General features: G+C 45.7%; 1 protein-coding gene across 1 annotated transcript in view; it reads left to right on the forward strand.

Annotated features, from left to right (window-relative positions):
* Nucleotides 1-22,730, forward strand: part of NSUN2 (NOP2/Sun RNA methyltransferase 2) — a 480,899-nt gene that overhangs the window by 137,001 nt on the left and 321,168 nt on the right. The window contains exons 6-7 of the mRNA XM_069219708.1: nt 12,482-12,566; nt 13,136-13,328. Coding sequence (XP_069075809.1) covers nt 12,482-12,566; nt 13,136-13,328 — 278 coding nt within the window. The remainder of the gene's footprint in view (nt 1-12,481; nt 12,567-13,135; nt 13,329-22,730) is intronic.

Here is a 22,730-nt window from a genome sequence, read left to right on the forward strand (position 1 = left end):
CACTGGTTTACGTCCAAAATAGCTTTCATAAGCCATTGAAATTTTAATTACTTTCTCATGATCTAATTGATAAAATTAGTATATTGTTGTTTGTATATGTCTGACATAGATTCCTAACCCCATTTACCAGGTTTCTAATTCTAGATGTTCTTTAGACATTACCATTCCCTGTGGCATATTACTAAAATATCAAAAAAATGTAATCTGTGTACAGATTAACTTTTTCTCTTATTACAATGGACGGGCATGATGTTACTGATACTGGTATATTTAGCAGCACATTATTTTCCACCTGTCTCTGAGACTTCCTTCCTGCAAATTCCTGTTCTTCATCAAGCCATTCCAACAAGTGTGTGGCACAATATGTTTTACAGTACTGGATTCTTCAAGTTCAGCCCTCTCATACTGCCACATTGGTGTCTTAAAAGCCACGGATGAAATGTGGAAAGGGATGGAAATTGGTAATCATTCAATTGTAGCTTGGTCGAAAGGCCATCCATAGTGAAAGAACTTTGGTGCACATTTCGATGAGGTATAAAGACAGGGCGGCAGGGTTGACACCAGGTCAGCTACTTCTTTTCCTCCTCTTCTGCTTTCATGGCTCTTTGCTGTCTGTGATTTTCTTAGGTCATCAGGATCTGCTTTTCTGGTGCCAAGGACTTCCCTAATTACTGAATTTATCAGTAGTGTAGTAGCCAATGGGCTACAGACGCTTGGGGTCACTACGCCCCCTATATGTCCAATTGCCGTGGGAAGTGGGCATAACCCTGTCCCAGAGTTCCTATGTATGCCATTACAGAGATGGCTACCTCTGAAATTCCATGTCCACCTCGCAGTAGCCCATCTTAAGGGGTTGATATTAGCCTGGACGTGGCACACATACCTGATTAGCAAATTTTCCCAGCTGTCCAGGTGCCATGTGGGCTTTGGGCAATGGGTGGGGAAGTTGGGGGGGGGGGTGACTGCCTCTACTGTGAGGGAAGTTAGATTCACATTTCAAAGGTAGCAGTCCTTTTGAGGCTTGCTGTCTTAGGAGGTCAGCAGGTCATCCTGTGGGAGGGGTTGTTACACCCTTTTACCAGATAGGCTTTTGTTCTGAGCCTCCTGAGAGTAGAAGGCTCTCACCGTAGGTGGCCAGAAACGTTTCTCAGGTGGCAGGCTGGCAGAAACCAGTCGGCAAGCACACCAGAGGCTGGCAGGGTTTCAGGGGCAACTCTAAGGTGCCATCTAGGTGTATGTGTTGGTAAATCCAACACTGGCGTCAGTGTGGGTTCACCAATATGAGATGTTTGATACAAAACTTCCCTATCTTCAGTGAAGCCATCATGTAGCTGGGGAACTCCATTGACCAGTTTCCAGCTCATGCATTTAAAATGGATCCCTGGCCACTTACTATGTCTGAGAATTGACAAAGACACAGCTCCTGCAGATATGCCCTCACATGTAATATAATGCACCCTGAATTAGGGCTAGAAGGCCCACTAGAGGGATGACTCACACATATTGCTTGCAGCATATCATGTTTTCACTGTTGGCTGCCCCAAGACACATATCCTGCAATGGCAGCCTGTCATGTGCTTAACAGGTCTCTTAGGGTGTCAGAATTCGTGTTGCAGCCCTTGGGAACCTTCTTTAGCACCTCAGGCCCTGGGTACTATTTTTAGGGACTGATAGAGGGTGCCAAAGGATTTACCAATTGAGTAAACAATTGTACAGTTTAAGGACCACTGCACTGGTGCAGGGTACTTGTCCTTGATATCTGGCAGGCTGTGACATGAATGTCAATGCATATGTTCACAAAACACTGCTACCTTGATTTCCACGCATGACAGGAAGGACACTAAATCTATCAGACGAACAAGTGGTATGGACTTTCAATAACTGTCTTTGTGGTGTATCTGAACACAGATTCTTCTGTGTAGTGGCCTTTTTTTAATATCTAAAAAGGTCCCAAGTTAGTGTTAAGCATGCTATAGACATCAACCGTTCATGCTCTGCTTTTGAGTACATGGAAGGCAAAAGGTAAAGTGACATCTGCGCACAGGCCTGGTGCATATATATAGTTTTGTTCTGTCGCTTAAGGTGTGGTATAAAGCCAGTGCTGAGCCGCACACCACCTTCTGTCAGCGCAAGTGAGCATTGCTATGAAAAATTGCTGGATCTAGTCTGCCACCTGAAAACTATTCTAAGTTGAGGGTTCTGTATCGAGATAAAGTATCCACCAGAACGAGCATCATCGAATGTAAGTAACTTTTTTCTTTGGCGATTCTCTGTTGTGCTAAGGCATGAGATCCTGCATGGAAGTGTACTTTGAAATTTGCCACTTTCACTCTGCCCTATCTTCTACTCCTCTTAGACTCAAAAATATGGAACCAAAGTAGTAAGAGACGGGGTGGTGGGATAAGAAGTGGAGAAGGAGATGGTTTATTCCTGTAGCACTGTAGGCTATGCATAGGTACTGATGGGGCGATGCATGCTTTTGGACTTATTTTCTGACTTTACAAATGCTGAAGCAGCCTATGTATTTAAAAAAAAAAAAAAAAAAAGACCATGACAGGAATTAAGGGGCGTGACCAAGATGGCAGACGGGTCGGACACTCCATAAGTGAGCTCAGTGCCGGCCTCACCTAAAATCCTGCATAATCCTTGCCATCGCCACAGACAATACACTTTTCATCCATGCTGGTTTCCCTGGAGGCCTAGGAGACACAGGCAGCTTTAGAGCGACACCTAGTAAGAGGACTATAGGCTAAATGGTGGTGACGACATCAGAGGTCTGGAACTAAGACTAGGCTTTTGGGCCTAGGTCGCTGAAAGGGTCTGGTCTGTGCCTTGATCCAGCCAGAGGATTGTGACCTGGGTAGTCCAAGCCCTTGGAGTGCACTTGTGGGGGAAGGCAATGTCCTTCCAACAGAGTCAGGGACCAGCAAGGCAACAAGCAGGACAGCAGTCCTTCTAGCAAACCAGTCCAGGGGAGTAATTTGGACAGCACATCAGTCCATCTGACAGAGTCCAGTTGCAGGTCCAGAAGTGTTTTATTTGGTGGGGTCACAGACCCAGTATATATACCAAAAAGTGCCTGTGAAATGGAGGAATCTTCAAAGAGTGGTTTTGAAGGGCACAGGTTTCCCTTTCAACCCAGCCCTGTCTGACGGGAGCCCTGTGAGGGGTTATCAGTCCTTTGTATGAGGGCATGCCACTGGCCTTTGAAGTATATAGTGAGATCCCCACTAACCTTTCTGTCCAGGAAGACCATCAGTATGCAGATGTATCTGAGTGTCCTCTTGTCTGTCTGTGTGGAATGCACAAGGGGAGCTGTCAACCAGCACAGGCCAGACTTGGATTGGAGACAGGCTGTAAAGCACAGAGAACAATAAGTGGCATTTCTAAAATAGTAATTTTAAAGCCAACTTCACTGTGAGCAGTATGTCTCACTACCATTCACCAAACATGACAATGGCAATTTCCGATCTGAAAGGATTGCCAATCAAAAGAATATAAGGGAATTTCTAATACTGGCCTATGAGAGGAGCAGGTTTCACAGTATTGTGAAATAACTTTGAGAGTGTTTCACTACCAGGACATATAAAACGTATAAGTACATTCCTGCCTTTTTCTTACATAGCACCCTGCCCTATAGGTTACCTAGGGCCTACCTTAGGGATGACCTACATGTAAAAAAAAGTTGAGAATTTGAGGCTTCGCAAGTAGTTTTAAATGCCAAGTCGAAGTGACAGTGAAACTGCACACACAGGCTTTACAATGGCAGACCTGGGACTTGGTTAAGGGCTACTTATCTGAGTGGCAGAATTAGTGCTGCAGGCCCACTAGTAGCATTTAATTTACAGGCCCTGGACGTATCTAGTGCACTTTACTAGGGACTTATAGGAAAATTTAAATATGCCAATTAGGTATGAGCTAATGTCTAGAGAATAGAGCACTTAAGCACTGGTCAGTAGTGGTAAAGTGTGCAAAGTCCTAAAAGCAGCAAAAATGGGATGAGAAAAAAAGGAGGGGGCATTCAGAAAGTTGGAAGAAGGCCATCCTAAGGCTGTCAGGTCTAACATGTCTCCCCCCACCAACTCACAGCTGACAGTGGGGAGAGCTACCCAACCCCTTGGGCATGCTCTTCACTAAGTCTGAAGAATCTGGACAGACCATCCGCATTGACGTGGTCAGTCCTCGAGCGATACTCCACTGTACAGTCCATTCCCTGTAGGGAGATGGACCACTTCAAGAGTTCAGGATTTTCACCTCTGATTTGCGTGAGCCATCTGAGGGGTCTGTAATCTGTGTGAACCCCCAAACTGAGTCTCAAACAGGTCTGGTCTCAGCTTCTTCAGTCCCAGACCACAGCAAATGCTTCTCTTTTAATGGCACTCCACTTATGTTCCCATGGCAGTAACCTCCTGCTAATGAAGGCTACTGGTTGGTCTAGGCCCTCCACATTGAGCTATGCAAAGACTTGCCACAGTACCATGCTCTGAAGCATTCTGTCTGCATGACGAATTCCTCTGAGTAATCAGGGGCCTTGAGCCCCGGTGCTGTGCACATGGCTTTTTTGAGAGAATTAAAGGCTTTCTGACAAGCCTCTGTCCAGATCACGAACCTAGGCTGCTTCTTAGAAGTGAGCTCAGTGAAGGGGGCAACAATTGTGCCGTATCCCTTAACAAATCTTCAGTAATAAGAGGGAGGCCTAGGAAGACTCTGACTTCTGTTTGGGTTTTAGGTGGTTGCCAGGCCATGATGGTTTCAGTCTTGGTCTGGAGGGGCTGCACCTTGCCGCCACCTACCACGTGTCCCATATACACCATGGAATACTGCCACATCTGGCACTTGCTGGCCTGGATTGTCAGGCATGCCTGTTGTGGGCCCTAAAGCAACTCTGAGAGGTGATGCAGATGTTCCTCCCAGCTGGCAAGACAGCAATCTTGTTTAAGTAAGACGGCACAGATAGTTTCCTTGCCAGCCAGCCAGGACTCTATTAACCAACCTTCGGAAGGTAGCAAGGGCATCCTTCAAGCCAAAGGGCATCACCCAGAATTGGCAATAGCCCTCAGGGGTTGAGAATGCTGACCTCTCTTTTGCTTCCTCAATCAAAGCGATCTGCCAGTACCCTGTTGTTAAATCAAAGGTTCTAAGGAATTTGACAGCACCTAGCCTTTCTTTGAGCTCATCAGCTCTTTGATTGGGGTGCGCGTCCGTCTTGGTGACGGAATGGAGCCCTCTGTAGCCTATGCCGAACTGAAGTTCTGGTTTGGCGCCAAGTGGGGCAGTCTTTAGTACCAGCACCACAGGGCTGAACCAGGGACTGCTAGAGTTCATTCTCCCCTAAAGCTAGCATCTTGGAGACTTCCTCCTGGTTGCTGGCTCTCACCCTGTCTGACAACCTGTAAATTTTGTTCTTTACAGGGGGACTGTCTCCTGTGTCAAAAGCAAGGAGCGCACAGATGAGTGCGTGAGAAGAGGCAGGCGAACTATCCCAGCAACTGGTAAGTCACCTTGCTGCTCTGGGGTCAGGGTGGCAGAAAGATTGACACCCTCCACTGACCCATCATTTTCCTGTGCAGAGAGTTTGTCAGGGAGAGGTTCACTGCCCTACTCCAAACCCTCATCTGTCACAAGGAGCATGCTCACTTCAGATCTCTCAAAGTGAGGCTTGACGCTATTGACATGGAGCAACCTTAGGGGGTTCCTAGGAGTCCGGAGATCCACTAAGTAAGTGGCCTCCCCCTTACATTCCTTGATCTTGTATGGGCCAGTCCAGCGGTCCTGGAGAGCTCTGGACTCTACTAGCTCTATGACTCATACTTTGTCGCCAGGCTGAAATTCCACCATAGTTGCCTTCTAGTCACACCAGTGTTTCATTATCTCCTGGCTGGCCTTGTGGTTGCGCTTGCACTTTTTCCAGAAGCGGTGCATCGGTTTCCTGAGGGTCACCATGTAGCTGACCAAATCATGGGGGAGTTTCCTGGTAGGTTTTTCCACCCCTTGACAATGCCCATGGGTCCCGTGACAGGGTGGCCATAGAGAAGTTTGAAGGGACTGAACCCTACTCCTTTCCGTGGCACCTCCCTGTAGGTGAAGAAAAGGCATGGCAAACAGACATCCCACTTATGTCTCATGGCTTCAGGTGGGCCTGTATTCATGTCCTTCAAGGTTCCTGTTGAACCTTTCAACTAAAACGTTGGATTGGAGGTGGTAGGGTGTGATGAACTTATAAGTTGCACCACACGCATCCCTCATGGACTTTATGTACGCAGACATGAAGTTAGTGCTTCGGTCAAACACGGTCTCTTTGGGGAACCCCACACAGTTAAAGATCCCCTCAGTGTTTTGTTCACCACAGGTACAGTAACAGTCCTCAGAGAGATTCTCTGGGTAGCATGTGGCATGGTCCACCAAGAACAGGATTAACCCGTTGCCCAGTGCTATCTTTGGGTCCCCTGGACCAATGACATCGATGCCCACCCTTTCAAAGGGGGCGCCAACAAAGGTAAGTGTGATCTGTTGAGCTCTCAGCTTTTTCCCTGACTTTCCACTGGTCTGCCAGGTGAGACAGGACCTGCAGAATGTATCTGAGGCTATCTTTATTTGGGGCCAATAAAAGTGGGCGGTAAGCCTGGTGAAGATCTTGTCTTGCCCTAAATATCCTGCCAGGGGTATATCCTGAGCCAAACCCAGTAGGAACACCCGGTAACAGTGGGAACCAGCAGCATAGTGCTGTCCCAGCACGTGGAGCCTTAAGCTCACTATATAGGAGATCATTCTCCCAATGATTAGGTGATCCCCACAGGTTTCACCTGCTGCATGGGCTGAGGCATGTCACCTCAAGAACGGGACACTCTTTGCGTTTGGCAGAATTCCCCTCCTGGTGGGCCCACTCCCAACTTGCCAGCCAGGGAACCTCGGGTAGGTTACCTTGGTTGGCAGTGTCGTCCTGGTTGGCTCAGGGGCCTCTTTCTCAGGCACCCTTTCAACCTCAACCACAAACTTTAGGGATGGTTTTACCATTCCCCTAGTCACTCTCCTTGGCAGTTGTATCAGCCATTGTTAACACCCTTGACTCTCTTCCTGGGCAGCCATGGACTGTGTGGTCACACAGACCCACTCAGGCAATCCCATCATCTTCAAGTGAGACCTGAGGTTTACCTCCCTCTAGGTAGTGTGCTCCAGGTCATTACCTAATAGACAATCTGCAGGCATGACAGGGCTCACAGTTACTTTCAGAGTATCAGAGACCCACTGCTCGCCCTCCCAACCCCCCCGCATGCACACATGCACACAATGGCACATGCGCACACGCACTCACTCTCGGAACCAGAGCCACCAGTAGATGGCTCTCACAATTGTTGGCAACTATGATTAGGTGGAATGTGTTTGTTAGGACCTGCTCTGCTGACACTTGACAGTTATCATGCTGGCTCCTGTGTCACTCAGAGGCTCCACTCGTTTCACATTAATGATGTCCCACCGACTAGACTTGGAAGTATTGGCAGGCATGTGGTCTTTAGGCACCAGATTTGCTTCCCCCATGAACAATAAGGTTACCTCTGTCTGTTCCCCAAAACTATATCGGTCTATCTCCTCCCCTAGCGTTACACTAGCGTTTCCAGGTGTCTGGCCACTAAGGGGGGGGGGGTGGAGGGTTGGGAGAGGGGTTGTGAGCTCTTGGGGCATTTGGAGTCACCCTTGGCGTGTCCATACTTGGCGCACTCTGTAAGTTTCAGTACAGACCTCCTTGCCCTATGGTCATAATACCCTTGCTTTTTAAGATCCGACTGGGTCTGGTTACCACTACTCCCTTGGAAATTATTTTGGGGACCCTTAGATTACTCCTTATTTTAAATTTAGCTAATTTCAGCTGGAATTATCTCTCCTTTCCTCTGCCGTCAGGCCGTGACTTTAGACACTGGTCCCTGCCCTCATAGATAGCTCAAATCCAGGGGTGCCTCCCTCCCCCCTCAACTGCTGCAGGTAGATCGGGAGAGCCATTCACACGCTTCCCCAACTCATTATTTTCTTGTGAGCGGAAATCTGCCTAGGTCCTCAGTGCCATTTGAGGCTCCACGTTCTTGGTGGCTCCTCTGGCAGGTACCCTCCTCTCCTTGCAAAAGCTTCCCAACAGGCTAATTGTGTATTCCTCCAGTTTAGCCGGCTCAAAGTTCATGGCTCCACTTGTGGAAGCGACATGATGTATAGGATTAAAAATGCAAAGCAGGGAAGATTGCAGAAAAAACAGAAATGGTCTTTAAATGTGGGTAGGTAGTATACATTAAGCTGTTGTATGGCACCGCACAAACCAGTCCTATCCTCTCCACTGATCACCAATGTTAGAAATTGGGTCTCTAGTTGGCAGAGTTAAGCACTCTGTCCATTCAGGGACCACAGTCCTAGTCAGGGTAAGTCACAACACAACCTAAATTATCCTGTGTTCACCCTCTGGTAGCTTGGCATAGAGCAGGCAGGCTTAACTTAGAAGGCAATGTGTAAAGTATTTGTGCAATAACTCATACAGTAACACAGCGAAAACACCACAAAAGTACTACACGCTAGTTTTGGAAAATAGATCATGTTTCCCGGAATAAAATGACAAATCCAATAGGCACAAGTCTCAGTCCTTAAGAATCAGTGGATGTATCCTTTTAAAACACAGTACCTGGGATTCGTCCGAAATAACGCATAGGAGGAGATGTGTTGGAAAGTAAAGTAATGTGCAATTTTTTTCTGGCGCGGTGAAGGTGAAGCACAGCCTTGGTTCCTCACTGCGATGCAGGGTTATTTTGATGCCCAGGGACAATGCATGGAAAATCCAGAATGCATTTGGAAGAGGCAACAGGCGCTGTGTTGATCCAGCAGGCAATGCTGTGATTCTTCAGCCACGAGATAGGTGCAGCATCGATCCGGCAAGCGTTGCTTTGATTTTCCGGTGCGCTGGATTTTCTTCTCCTAGGTGAAGTTTTTGATGGCCCTGAGTCTCTGAGCTCAGTCCAAGCCCTTGGAGAGCAATTGTGGGAGAAGGCAGAGTACTTCCAGCAAAGTCAGGGGCCTGCAGGCAGCAGGGCAACAAGCAGGACAGCAGTCCTTCCAGCAAAGCAGTCCAGATGAGTCCTTTGAACAGCATGGCAGTCCCTCTGGCAGAGTCCATTTTCAGGTCCAGAAGTGTCTGATTTGGTAGGGTAACAGGCCCAGTATAAATACCAAAAAGTGCCATTGAAATGGGGGAAGCTCCAAAGAGTGGTTTTGAAGTGCACAGGTTCCCCTTTCAATCCAACCCTGTCTGCCAGGAGCCCTGTAAAGGGGAGGGGGAAGGTTTATCAGTCCTTTGTGTGAGGGCAGGCCACTTGCCTTTGAAATAAAAAGTGAGATCCCCTCCACCCTTCCTATCCAGGATGACCATCAGATTCCAGATGAATGCATATGCGCCTGAATATCCTGTGTTTATGGCTGTCTGTGTGGCATGCACATGGGGAGCTGTCAACCAACACAGACCAGATGTGGTTTGGAGATAGGGTGTAAGGCACAGAGGGCAATAAGTGCAGAGAAATCCCTACTTTCTAAAAGTGGCATTTCTAAATTAGTAATGTTAAATCCATCTTCAGCAGGGAGCAGGTTTTCTCACTACCATTCCAACCATAACAGTCATGACAATGCCACTCCTTCACATCAGAAATTGCCACTCATAAGCATATTAGGGAATTTCTAATGCTGGCCTATGAGAGGAGCAGGCTTCACAGTAGTGTTAAACAACCTTGGGAGTTTTCCACTTAAAACATATGAGTAAGTGTCCTTCCTTTTACTCACAAAGCCCCCTGCCGTATGGGTTACCTATGGGACTACCTTAGGGTTGTCTTTTATGTAATAAAAGGGGGATGTAAGGCTTGGCAAGTAGTTATAAATGCTAAGTCAAAGTGACAGTGAAATTGTACACACAGGTCTTGCAATGACAGGCCCAAGACATGGTTAAGGGGCTACTTGTGTAGGTGGCACAGTCCGTGCAGCAGGCCCTGGGCACATCTAGTGCACATTAATAGGGACCTTATATGTAAATTAAGTATGGCGATTGGGTATGAGCCAATGTTACCATATTTAGGGGAGAAAGCACAAGTTCTTTAGCACTGGTCAGTAGTGGTAAAGCAGGCAGAGTCCTAAAACTAGCTAAAATGAGATGAAAAACATGGAGGCAGTCAGAAAGCTGGGGGAAGACCACCCTAAGGCTGTCAGGTCTGACCAGGGCACACACTTGCAGGGGTTATGGTGGGGTGGGAGAAGGGTTTGTTAAAGTATAGGAGTTATTGGGGACTCAGACACATCAGCCAGTGAGTAGCTTGGCTTTGAATGCTAAGCAAAACATTACCCAATCAATAGTCCTGGCTGCTGTGCATTCCTTAATACGGCATAGACCTGACTGTGGATCTTAAGCAGATATCCCCCTACTTGACTCGAGAGCCATTGGGGTCCTTTCGGGGAATGTGAATGTACTGGGAGATAAGGTTAAGAGTAGATTGGTTGCGTAGTATATCTGGATAGTACATCCAGATGTGGTACTTTTACAGGAAATCCATCTCAAAGGGACACAGTGAAGATTCTTGGGAAGGGGTGTCTACACTGTTCTGGCCCATGCCTTTTAGACCAGTGGATCTTGAGGGTTGCCATATTGATTAGAGAAAATTCTCCATTTCAGGTAGTGAAGAGATGGACGAATCCTGTTGGCAGATATGTTGGGTCCAGGGACTGTGGGGAAGAACGAATATCACCCTAATTAGTGTGTGCCCCACCACAGCTACAGGTCCCCACAATGGCAAAACTTTCTGAACAGTTAGTGGAGGCAAATTCCTCTCTGCACATTATGGGAGGGGATTTTAATGATGTGATGTCACTGGAATTAGGTAGGACTGGGACACTGGGGAGACTCAAACCCACTTCCCCAGTGGCACAATTTGCTCTCACTTTAAACTTTCAGATCTATGGAGACGAGCACCCCCAATGAGTGGCTCTACTCTTATTTCCTTGGGCACACCAGGTGTTTTCACATTTAAATGACATTGTTGCCCCTGCTGTGGAAATCGGGGCCGTTCATCAGGTACAGTATTTGGCTTGTGACTGACCACCTCCCCCCTTCTTGGTGCTACTGGATAGGGATGGGCCCCCAGGACACAACGGGTGATTTGAAGGACTGGGAGGTTGCCATTGGGCTGTGGGTGGACTCTGCGAAGGTTTGGTTACATCCAAGGTAATGCTTTGGGAAGCCTATAAGACAGTCCTTCCAGAAAGGGCCCAGGGTCTGATTGCCCAAAAGCAGAAACGGGGAGTGGTATCCCTGGAACAGTTGGAAAATAAGCTTCTAAAGCTTGAAAGTGACCAGAGTCTGGAGCTGGAACCCTCCTGGATTCGGCAATTCGAAATTACGAGGGCAGAGTATCGGAACGGCCCTAGGAAAGTGTGAAAAAACAAATGCTAGACACGCTTCGTAGACTACACGGGACTGTGATTAGGCCAGGAAGTTCCTTGCTTGGTTAGGTAGGAAGGAAGTAGAAGCCAGATGGGTGCACCAGGTGATTGGGTCTGGGAGAATTAGTGCAGAGACAGGTGACTCATTGCAGAAGCCTTTGCTCACCTCTAAGAGCAATTCAGTAAAGCCCAGTCTCAGTGGGTTAAATTGCACATTTATCATCTGTCACGACTCCTGTACTCGATGCGGAGGCATACGATGAGTTAGAACGGAGATTACTTTTGCTTGTTTAATGCTTGTGACAGCAAAATTATAGTCCAACAAAACACCTGCGGACTTCAAGCGATATAGAAATCTATTGGGCCCTCAGTTACTGACTATGGTCCTGGAAGTGGGCCTAGGCGTCCTTCCCCCTGGATCCTCCGCCAGGCAGTCATATTGGTAATACCCAAAGAACAATGTGACTCATACCGTCCGAATTCATTACTCAATATGGAAGTTAATATCTTGGCAATCTCTTCTTCAGTGGTTCTTAACGGGCTTAAAAGTCCATGTTTGGGTTTTTACACCCTCCTTTGTAACTGCACTTTTCAATGTATCAAATAAGTTTGAACTGTTATCACCTTGTATCGATCTTTTTTTTTATGTATAAAAAGCTGCCTGCAAACTATCCTACAAATAGTGTTTTAACACTTTGTAGATTAATGCATTACTGTACAGCAGAGTCCCTTGGAAAGGGTAGATGTTGAATTTGCAGACCCTTCACTAAAACATAAATGAACATTAATTTTGATTTTCTGACACCTGGAAGCGGTAATGCAAACAGTAAAGCACTCAGTCAAGTTTAGGTTTAGTTTACATTTTAATGACCAGGTGATGTCTTGTGAACCTTTATTTTAATTTGTAAAAGTTATTTGTACTTGTTATCCTGGCTCACGTATCGACCTTAAGCCTAGTGCAATGATGTATGGATTTGCAGTAAATTAAATGGTGGCTATGCGTGTTCAACAAATTACACTTGACTTTTAGATCCTGGACATGTGCGCAGCACCTGGGTCGAAGACTGCGCAGTTAATTGAAATGTTGCATGCCGACATGAATATTCCTTTTCCAGGTAGGTGGTTGTTCAACTGGTACTTACTAAATGTCAGATCTTTCCATTAGTTTGCTGTTAGTTTGATTAATTACTGACAGAGTTTATTACACCTGTCGTTACTTTACTACTAGGAAGTCTAACTTTATTTAATCAGGTTGCCACGATTTCAGGTTCTTTAAACTCTTCCGTTCAATCTGGCACAAATGTACCATGAAAGATTTTTTTTCATTGATTCTGAGTAAGCTGAAATGATTGGTAGAAGGGCGAGAATTCAATGTAATGTAATAACCCCTGTGCTCATATTGATGCACGGTTTGGCTCATCCTTTTAAACAAAGAAAGGCCCAAACTTACATTTGTGAATTTTCTAGCTCTGAGCAAATCAGTTGTTGCTTTGCTGCAACATAATTGTGCTGAAGAAATATTCTGTTACCATAAGATGGTTAGAACCACTTTCTTCTTGGCCTTTTCCTTTCACAACGTTTAAAACCTCCACATCTGTGACCCAGATTTATTACGCCATACAAATCCTATAATGATTAAAAAGTCTACACTGAATAATCTGATTGAGGTACCTTTTGTTCTTAGAGGGATTTGTCATTGCAAACGACGTTGACAACAAGCGCTGCTACTTATTGGTTCACCAGGCCAAGCGGCTGAACAGTCCCTGCATCATGGTTGTAAATCATGACGCCTCAAGTATCCCACGGTTGCTGGTGGAGAATGATGGGAGAAAAGAAGTCCTTTTCTATGATAGGATTTTGTGTGATGTCCCTTGCAGGTACTTACTCTTGCTTTTTTTTTCATTTTAATATTTTTAAGTGGTTCTCTTTGCTCTACAGTTTATCTTGTAATGTCTTTTGATTGCCAATATTTTGGGTGATTTCACTTTTCTGACTTAAACCCGCTTCTCTACCAACCTCTCGTCCTCTCTTTGTCTTGCGGAACTGATTGAGAGCCATACCCTTTTTTTTTTTTTTTTTTTCACCCCTAAAGTACAAAGGTAGCGATTTATACATCTTCTGATATACCTTTACAGAATAGAAGATCTTTCACATTACAGTTCTTTGTTAAACATCATGTTCGATGGCATCTGTCGCTGTAGATACACATGGTATGCATGAGCTCGCCATCTGGTGTTGGGTCGGAGTGTTACAAGTTGTTTTTCTTCGAAGAAGTGTTTTCGAGTCACGGGACCGAGTGACTCCTCCTTCTGTGCTCATTGCGCATGGGCGTCGACTCCATCTTCGATTGTTTTCTTTCCGCCATCGGGTTCGGACGTGTTCCTGTCGCTCCGAGTTTCGGAACGGAAAGATAGCTGAAACCAGAAGATTTTCGACGGTATCGTTGCGATCCGGTTCGAGATAGACACATACGACGACGCGTTGAACATCGAAGCGCTTCGGTGCCCTTCGGGGTAGATTTCGGCACCCCGTCGGGGCCTAGTCGGCCCGACCGCGTGGAGAACAACGCCGATGGAACGGACCCCGTTTCGATTCTGCCCCGAATGCCACAACAAATATCCTTATACGGACCTACACTCGGTCTGTAACCTGTGCCTGTCACCCGAGCACAGCGAAGAATCCTGTGAGGCCTGTCGGGCGTTCCGGTCCCGAAAAACTCTGCGCGACCGTCGAGCGAGAAGACTGCAGATGGCGTCCACGCCAAAGGAGCGTCGACAGTTCGAGACAGAAGAGGAACAGGAGGAATCCTTTTCCATCCAGGATTCAGACTCCGACGAGCTAGACTCTACAAAAACTGTGAGTAAGACGTCGAGATCAGAACTTAAAAAAGGAAAGAAGGCCCAGGGGACGCCACTGCCAACCGGCCATGGCTCCACCCAAATTCTCGGTGACCAACAATCGGCACCGAAAAAGGCCCATTCAGTGTCGAGATCGTCCGACTTCGGTCGAGACACCGGCACGCAGCCTCCTCGGGACCGAGAGAGTGCTAAACAGAAGCATCGACACCGAGAGTTCGGTGTCGACACGGATCGACGCCGAGACAGTGGCGCCGAAGACCATAGAGGCCAAGAATTTTCGGCACAGAAAAAGAGGGTTACCTCGGAGCCGAAAAAACAATCAACAGGGTTTTCGGAGCCGAAAAAAGCGACATCAGACCCTGTTTCAGGCTCCTATACTGAAGAGCATTCTATGTCTTCACAAATGAAGAAACCTAGATTTGAACAAGAACTGCAATCCACTGACGTGGATCACACGCAAAAGCGTATCTTTATTCAGCAGGGGACTGGGAAGATCAGTACCCTTCCACCTGTCAAACGAAAGAGAACGCTTCAGTTTACTCCTCAGCAACAAACAGCACAAAAGGTAACACCTCCTCCCTCGCCTCCACCTGTAACTCCGGCTTCGCCAACTTACACCCCGTCACATTCGCCAGCTCACACCGCCATGAGCCACGATGACCAAGATCAGGATGCGTGGGACTTGTACGACGCACCAGTGTCTGATAACAGCCCAGACACATACCCAACTAGGCCATCACCACCGGAAGACAGCACAGCCTACTCACAAGTGGTGGCTAGAGCAGCACTATTCCATAATGTGGAACTACACTCGGAAGAAGTAGAGGATGATTTTTTATTTAACACCCTCTCTTCAACCCACAGCTCCTACCAAAGCCTGCCGATGCTCCCAGGCATGCTACGCCATGCAAAGGACATTTTCAAGGAGCCAGTTAAAAGTAGGGCAGTGACGCCTAGGGTGGACAAAAAGTATAAGGCGCCTCCTACGGACCCTGTATTCATCACCTCTCAGCTGCCACCAGATTCTGTGGTGGTAGGGGCTGCCAGAAAACGGGCAAATTCACACACTTCTGGGGATGCACCTCCCCCAGATAAAGATAGCAGGAAATTCGATGCAGCCGGGAAGAGGGTTGCTGTCCAAGCAGCAAACCAGTGGCGCATCGCAAATTCACAAGCGCTGCTAGCGCGATACGACAGAGCCCACTGGGATGAGATGCAGCATCTCATTGAACATCTCCCAAAAGATCTGCAAAAAAGAGCAAAACAGGTTGTTGAGGAGGGTCAAAACATTTCCAACAATCAAATACGCTCCTCCATGGATGCAGCAGACACGGCCGCAAGGACCATTAATACGTCGGTTACCATCCGTAGGCACGCATGGCTCAGAACGTCTGGATTCAAGCCAGAAATTCAGCAGGCAGTGCTTAACATGCCAGTAAACGAAAAACTTCTGTTCGGTCCGGAGGTCGACACAGCCATAGAAAAGCTCAAGAAGGACACTGACACTGCCAAGGCCATGGGCGCACTCTACTCCCCGCAGAGCAGAGGATCTTATAACACCTTCCGCAAAACACCTTTTAGAGGAGGGTTTCGGGGTCAGGCCACACAATCTAGCACCTCACAGTCCGCACCGCCCACCTACCAGGGACAGTACAGGGGAGGTTTTCGGGGCCAGTATAGAGGGGGGCAATTCCCTAGGAATAGAGGAAGATTTCAAAGCCCCAAAACCACTACCAACAAGCAGTGACTCACACGTCACTCACCCCTCCCACACAACACCAGTGGGGGGGAGAATACGTCAATATTACGAAGCATGGGACAAAATAACTACAGACACATGGGTCCTAGCAATTATCCAACATGGTTATTGCATAGAATTCATGCAATTCCCTCCAGACATACCACCAAAATCACAAAATTTATCAAAATACCATTCACAGCTTCTAGAGATAGAAGTTCAAGCACTACTGCAAAAAAATGCAATAGAATTAGTACCAAGCACACAAATAAACACAGGAGTTTATTCACTGTACTTCTTGATACCAAAAAAGGACGAAACACTGAGACCAATTCTAGACCTCAGGGTAGTAAACACATTCATCAAATCAGACCACTTTCACATGGTCACACTACAAGAAGTGTTACCATTGCTCAAAAAACACGCCTACATGACAACCCTAGACCTCAAGGACGCATATTTCCATATACCAATACATCAATCACACAGGAAATATCTAAGGTTTGTATTCAAAGGAATACATTACCAATTCAAAGTATTGCCTTTTGGTTTAACAACCGCTCCAAGAGTATTCACAAAATGCCTAGCAGTAGTCGCTGCACACATCAGAAGGCAGCAAATACATGTGTTCCCGTATCTAGACGACTGGCTAATCAAAACCAGTTCGCTCACACAATGCTCAAACCACACAAATCAAGTCATACAAACCCTCTGCAAACTAGGGTTCACCGTCAACTTTGCAAAATCAAACATTCTGCCAAGCAAAGTACAGCAATATCTAGGAGCCATAATAGACACGACAAAAGGAGTAGCAACGCCAACTCCACAAAGGATCCACAATTTCAACAGGGTCATTCAACACATGTCTCCAAACCAAACAATACAAGCAAGAACAATACTACAGCTCCTAGGCATGATGTCCTCATGCATAGCCATTGTCCCAAACGCAAGACTGCACATGAGGCCCTTACAACAGTGCCTAGCCTCACAGTGGTCTCAAGCACAGGGTCACCTTCTAGATCTGGTGTTGCTAGACCGCCAAACTTACCTCTCGCTTCTATGGTGGAACAGTATAAATTTAAACATAGGGCGGCCTTTCCAAGACCCAGTGCCACAGTACGTAATAACAACAGATGCTTCCATGACAGGGTGGGGAGCACATCTCAATCAACACAACATAAGAGGACAATGGAACATACATCAAACAAAACTGCATATAAATCATCTAGAATTATTAGCAGTTTTTCAAGCACTAAAAGCTTTCCAACCAATCATAACCCACAAATACATCCTTGTCAAAACAGACAACATGACAACGATGTATTATCTAAACAAACAAGGAGGAACACATTCAACGCAGTTAAGCTTGTTAGCTCAAAAAATATGGAAGTGGGCAATCCACCATCAAATTGGTCTAATAGCACAGTTTATTCCAGGGATCCAGAATCAGCTGGCAGACAATCTCTCTCGAGATCACCAGCAAGTCCACGAATGGGAAATCCACCCACAGATTCTGAACACCTACTTCACACTCTGGGGAACACCACAAATAGACTTATTTGCAACAAAAGAGAATGCAAAATGCCAAAACTTCGCGTCCAGATACCCACACAAGCAATCCCTAGGCAATGCCCTATGGATGAACTGGTCAGGAATATTTGCTTACGCTTTTCCTCCTCTCCCTCTCCTTCCTTACCTAGTAAACAAATTGAGTCAAAACAAACTCAAACTCATTTTAATAGCACCAACGTGGGCAAGACAACCCTGGTACACAACACTGCTAGATCTGTCTGTAGTACCACACATCAAACTGCCCAACAAACCAGATCTGTTAACGCAACACAACCAACAGATCAGACACCCGGACCCAGCATCGCTGAATCTAGCAATCTGGCTCCTGAAATCCTAGAATTCGGACACTTACAACTTAGCCAAGAGTGTATGGAAGTCATAAAGCAGGCCAGAAGGCCATCCACTAGACACTGCTACGCAAGTAAGTGGAAAAGATTTGTTTGGTACTGCCATCATAATCAGATACAACCACTAGACGCAACTCCAAAACATATAGTAAATTACTTGCTCCATTTACAAAAAGCAAAGCTAGCCTTCTCTTCTATTAAAATACACCTTGCAGCAATATCTGCATACCTGCAAACTACATATTCAACTTCCTTGTATAGGATACCAGTTATCAAAGCATTCATAGAAGGGCTTAAAAGAATTATACCACCAAGAACACCACCTGTTCCTTCATGGAACCTAAACGTGGTTCTAACAAGACTCATGGGCCCACCTTTCGAACCCATGCACTCTTGCGGAATACAATTCCTAACCTGGAAAGTTGCCTTTCTCATCGCCATTACATCTCTAAGAAGAGTAAGTGAAATTCAAGCGTTCACAACACAAGAGCCTTTTATACAAATACATAAAAATAAGGTCGTCCTACGACCTAATCCAAAATTTTTACCCAAAGTTATTTCACCATTCCATCTAAATCAAACGGTAGAACTACCAGTTTTTTTCCCACAGCCAGATTCTGTGGCTGAAAGAGCACTACATACATTAGATGTCAAAAGAGCATTAATGTACTACATTGACAGAACAAAAAACATCAGAAAAACTAAACAGCTATTTATTGCATTCCAAAAACCTCATGCAGGTAACCCAATATCAAAACAAGGTATAGCCAGATGGATAGTTAAATGCATCCAAATCTGCTACCTTAAAGCAAAAAGACAACTGCCCATTACTCCCAGGGCACATTCAACAAGGAAAAAAGGTGCTTCAATGGCCTTTTTAGGAAACATCCCAATGCAGGAAATATGTAAGGCAGCCACTTGGTCTACGCCTCACACATTCACCAAACACTACTGTATAGATGTGCTATCCGCACAACAAGCTACAGTAGGTCAAGCTGTATTAAGAACTCTATTTCAGACAACTTCTACTCCTACAGGCTAAACCACCGCTTATGGGGAACTAACTGCTTACTAGTCTATGCATACCATGTGTATCTACAGCGACAGATGCCATCGAACTGAAAATGTCACTTACCCAGTGTACATCTGTTCGTGGCATCAGTCGCTGAGATTCACATGGACCCACCCACCTCCCCGGAAGCCTGTAGCAGTTCAGAAGTTACCTTCAATTTTGTACATTTGTATATATATTATTTAATCCTTTAATAGGTACATACTTACATTTTTCATTGCGCGGGCACTATTACTATAGTACAACTCCTACCTCACCCTCTGCGGGGAAAACAATCGAAGATGGAGTCGACGCCCATGCGCAATGAGCACAGAAGGAGGAGTCACTCGGTCCCGTGACTCGAAAACACTTCTTCGAAGAAAAACAACTTGTAACACTCCGACCCAACACCAGATGGCGAGCTCATGCATACCATGTGAATCTCAGCGACTGATGCCACGAACAGATGTACACTGGGTAAGTGACATTTTCATTGCTTTTCATCATGAGCACATCGTACAACTATTTTTTATGGGAATTGTTGATACATGATGAGAAGGTGAAGTATAGTCACCAGCGTAAACAAGTGCCAGTTTTTTTAAAAACATTAATTTCTTTTGTTACTGCTTTTTATTTGAGATACTTAGTGACAGAGACAATTTATAACACCAGTACAAGCCATTATATGTTGGCTGCCATCGGCTGTTCGTAAACTGTCTTCAAAGTGCCACCAAAGTTGTATTAGGTTACAGGAGTGGGATCGGGGGTTCGTCAGTCCATTGTTCCTCACTTGATTGGTTTCAGGAGTCTTGTGTAGCTGTCCTTCAGGGTCTAATCCCTGGAAGGGTGATGTCATCCAGTTACAGTCCCATGGAGGCAGACTGGATTCTGCATTGAAGTGGGAAAATACTAAAATCGCCTAGCCTTCTTCAAATTGCCAAGGGCTGCTGCTAGGCTTAACTCTAACCAGATGAGCTAGTAGGCGACCTGATGTGCCTCCATCCTTGTTCACGGACAGCAGTAAGGAAGTAACCATAAAATTAAAATACCACCACTTCAAACCAAAGCTGTTATGGCACCAGGCTAACGAAGCACGCTATCACAACCCACCTCAGAAGAGCCGCCTTGTCTCTTTCATCCAAACATCTATCCATTCCTCCTTTCATCCACCAGCTGATATCTTCTATTTTATCTTTATATTCTGTCATCTGTTCATTCTTTCATCCATATTTATTCCTTCACTATTCCGTCTGTCTGCTCATCTTCAAACCTATCCATTTAACCCATCCATCTATCCACCATTTCACCTATCCGTCTCTCCATTCACCTTTTGGCTCATCCATCCACCCTTTCACTCATCCATCCATACATCCATTTACTCCATCGATCCATCCACCATTTCACTACATCATCCTCCTTTTCACCCATCCATCCTTTTACTCGCCCATCCACCCTTTCACTTATTCACCCATCCTTTCAAAAGTCCATCCACTCTTACACCCACTCTTCCACTCATCCATGTATATCCTCTTGCTTATCCATCCTGCTTTAACTTCTGACAATCCATTCAACCTTCCTTTCACACATTCATCTATTCTTTTACTCATCTTTTCTTCATCCCTTTCATCATGCACCCTCCCTTTCACTCATCCATGCATTCTTTCACCTATCCCTCCATCTTTTCTTCCATCCTTCCCGCCACCCCCTTTCACTCATTCTTCCATTTTTTCACTAATGCATCATCCTGTCTCTCATCCACCCTCTTATCCATCCTTTCACTAGTCCATCCACCCTTTCTTCTATCCATCCCCCTCCCTTTCACTCATCCATCATTCTGTCATTCATCCATCCTTTCATTTAACGATCTACCCATCCATCCTTACACTCAACCATCCGTGCACCTCTACACAAACTCATCAATCCACCGTTACACTAACTCATCCATCCATTCTGTTACTCACCTTTGTCCGCCAAGTTGTAGACAGAAGAGGCTCATCAAGAACTTAATCCCGCTGTAGCAGCTAAAGCTGGGGGCTCATGGCGCTGCATCATCCATACTTTCCCTCATCCATCTATCCACCCTTTAACTTCGTCCATCCACCCTGATAATCTACCCATCCTTTCACTCGGCCTTCCGTACTTTACCTCACTCATGCATCCATACTTTATCTCACCACCCGTTCACCCATCCTTCCACGTTATTTATGAGCCTTTGCCTGCCGGGTTGCAGACAGAAAAGGCCTGTTAAGAACTCCACTCCCGCTGTAGCTTCTAAGGTAGAGAGGGTGACGGGTGTTAGGGACGCCTCTGCGCAGCAGAATATTTTTTGTGCTATCTGATGGTTGGCTGGCACCCTACCATTATCGCCCTTGTCGGACTTTAGTTCATAACGACAGTATAATGATGTTTTTTTTCTGGCTATTGATGCCTTATTTATAATTGGGATTGTCTCTTTTTCCTGTAGTGCATCAGTATTACTTGATATTACCACACTTTTCAAATCTTTGTACTGACTTGCACCGTAATTAACATTATTATTTTTTTAACCAATTTACACCTCTATTAATTGGGACCGTACAGTCTCATTTTCCCTGCTATGCACCAATTTTGATTGTGGTGCTCCTTGAAATGCTAATCCCGAAGTTATTCCTGGCTGGGGATCTTGCTTTCAGCAGCTCGACCTTTGCAGTACTACAGTTCGTTTGAAGATGGATTGTTACCTTTTCCTCATGATGTTCGTTCATTCAGGTTGCTACCTTTTGCCTCTTGGAAATAGCTACATTATCTTTAATTATTCCTCGATATTTTGGATTTACTGCTCGATCTCATTTAGGTTACCTTTTTCTTATGGAAGCCGGTGAATACATTACTCTACTTCCAGGAAGCTGGTCTTGTTCCTCCTATGTAGGTTCCAGTAAGTTATTCAGTGTTTTTGTGCTTGTGCGCTCACCTTCGCACTGATCTCCATCTTTTTTTTTCACATCCTTATTCCTTTTCACATCCTTTGCTTCATTTTTCGAGGTATTCATTGCCCATTGCAGAAGTGAAGGTGATTCTGCCTACTTGGCCATGAAATTCCTTTCCCTAGCTCTCTTAAACCATAGCCTGACTTTCTCTCATTTGCGTTTCACATCTGATATTGACATAGATTCCGGCGTGTGCTCATCCCATTCATTTGAAACCTAGTTGACGTACACAGCCATAACGACCATTGTTGACGATTACTTTAATGCAGAGTAAATGAACTGAAAGATGGGGACTTCATAAATAATACTAGGCACTGCAATTGATATTAAGACATCCCCTCCTGCATCTCAGAAATCTCTCTGCCGTAAGTGCACATACCAGTGCTAGTGCAGTGGATGCACTAAAGTCAAAAACTGAATTATGGGTGGGTGTCATGACTTCTTTATGCTTACTTGACATTCCTTTTTGCATTTAACAAACCTACTCCCAAAGCAGAAGTTTGTGAAATATAGAAAATCAATAACTAACGTGAAAGTGTTTTGCTTGCCAGAGCTCAGGCGTACAGGCATGGATGTATCAATCTGCACAAGCCAGTATGCGCACTTTTTCTTTTCTGTGCACGGAGATGACTTTCTTCCATCCATAGTCATTAGGGAGATTAGAGCTATATTGGAACGCTGAATTTAGTGATGTTAGTTCTACTGCGAAAGTGAGAATTAGTGGGAGAATAACAAGACCTATGAAAC

This window comes from Pleurodeles waltl, chromosome 2_2, assembly GCF_031143425.1.
Source record: "Pleurodeles waltl isolate 20211129_DDA chromosome 2_2, aPleWal1.hap1.20221129, whole genome shotgun sequence".
Taxonomy (NCBI): domain Eukaryota; kingdom Metazoa; phylum Chordata; class Amphibia; order Caudata; family Salamandridae; genus Pleurodeles; species Pleurodeles waltl.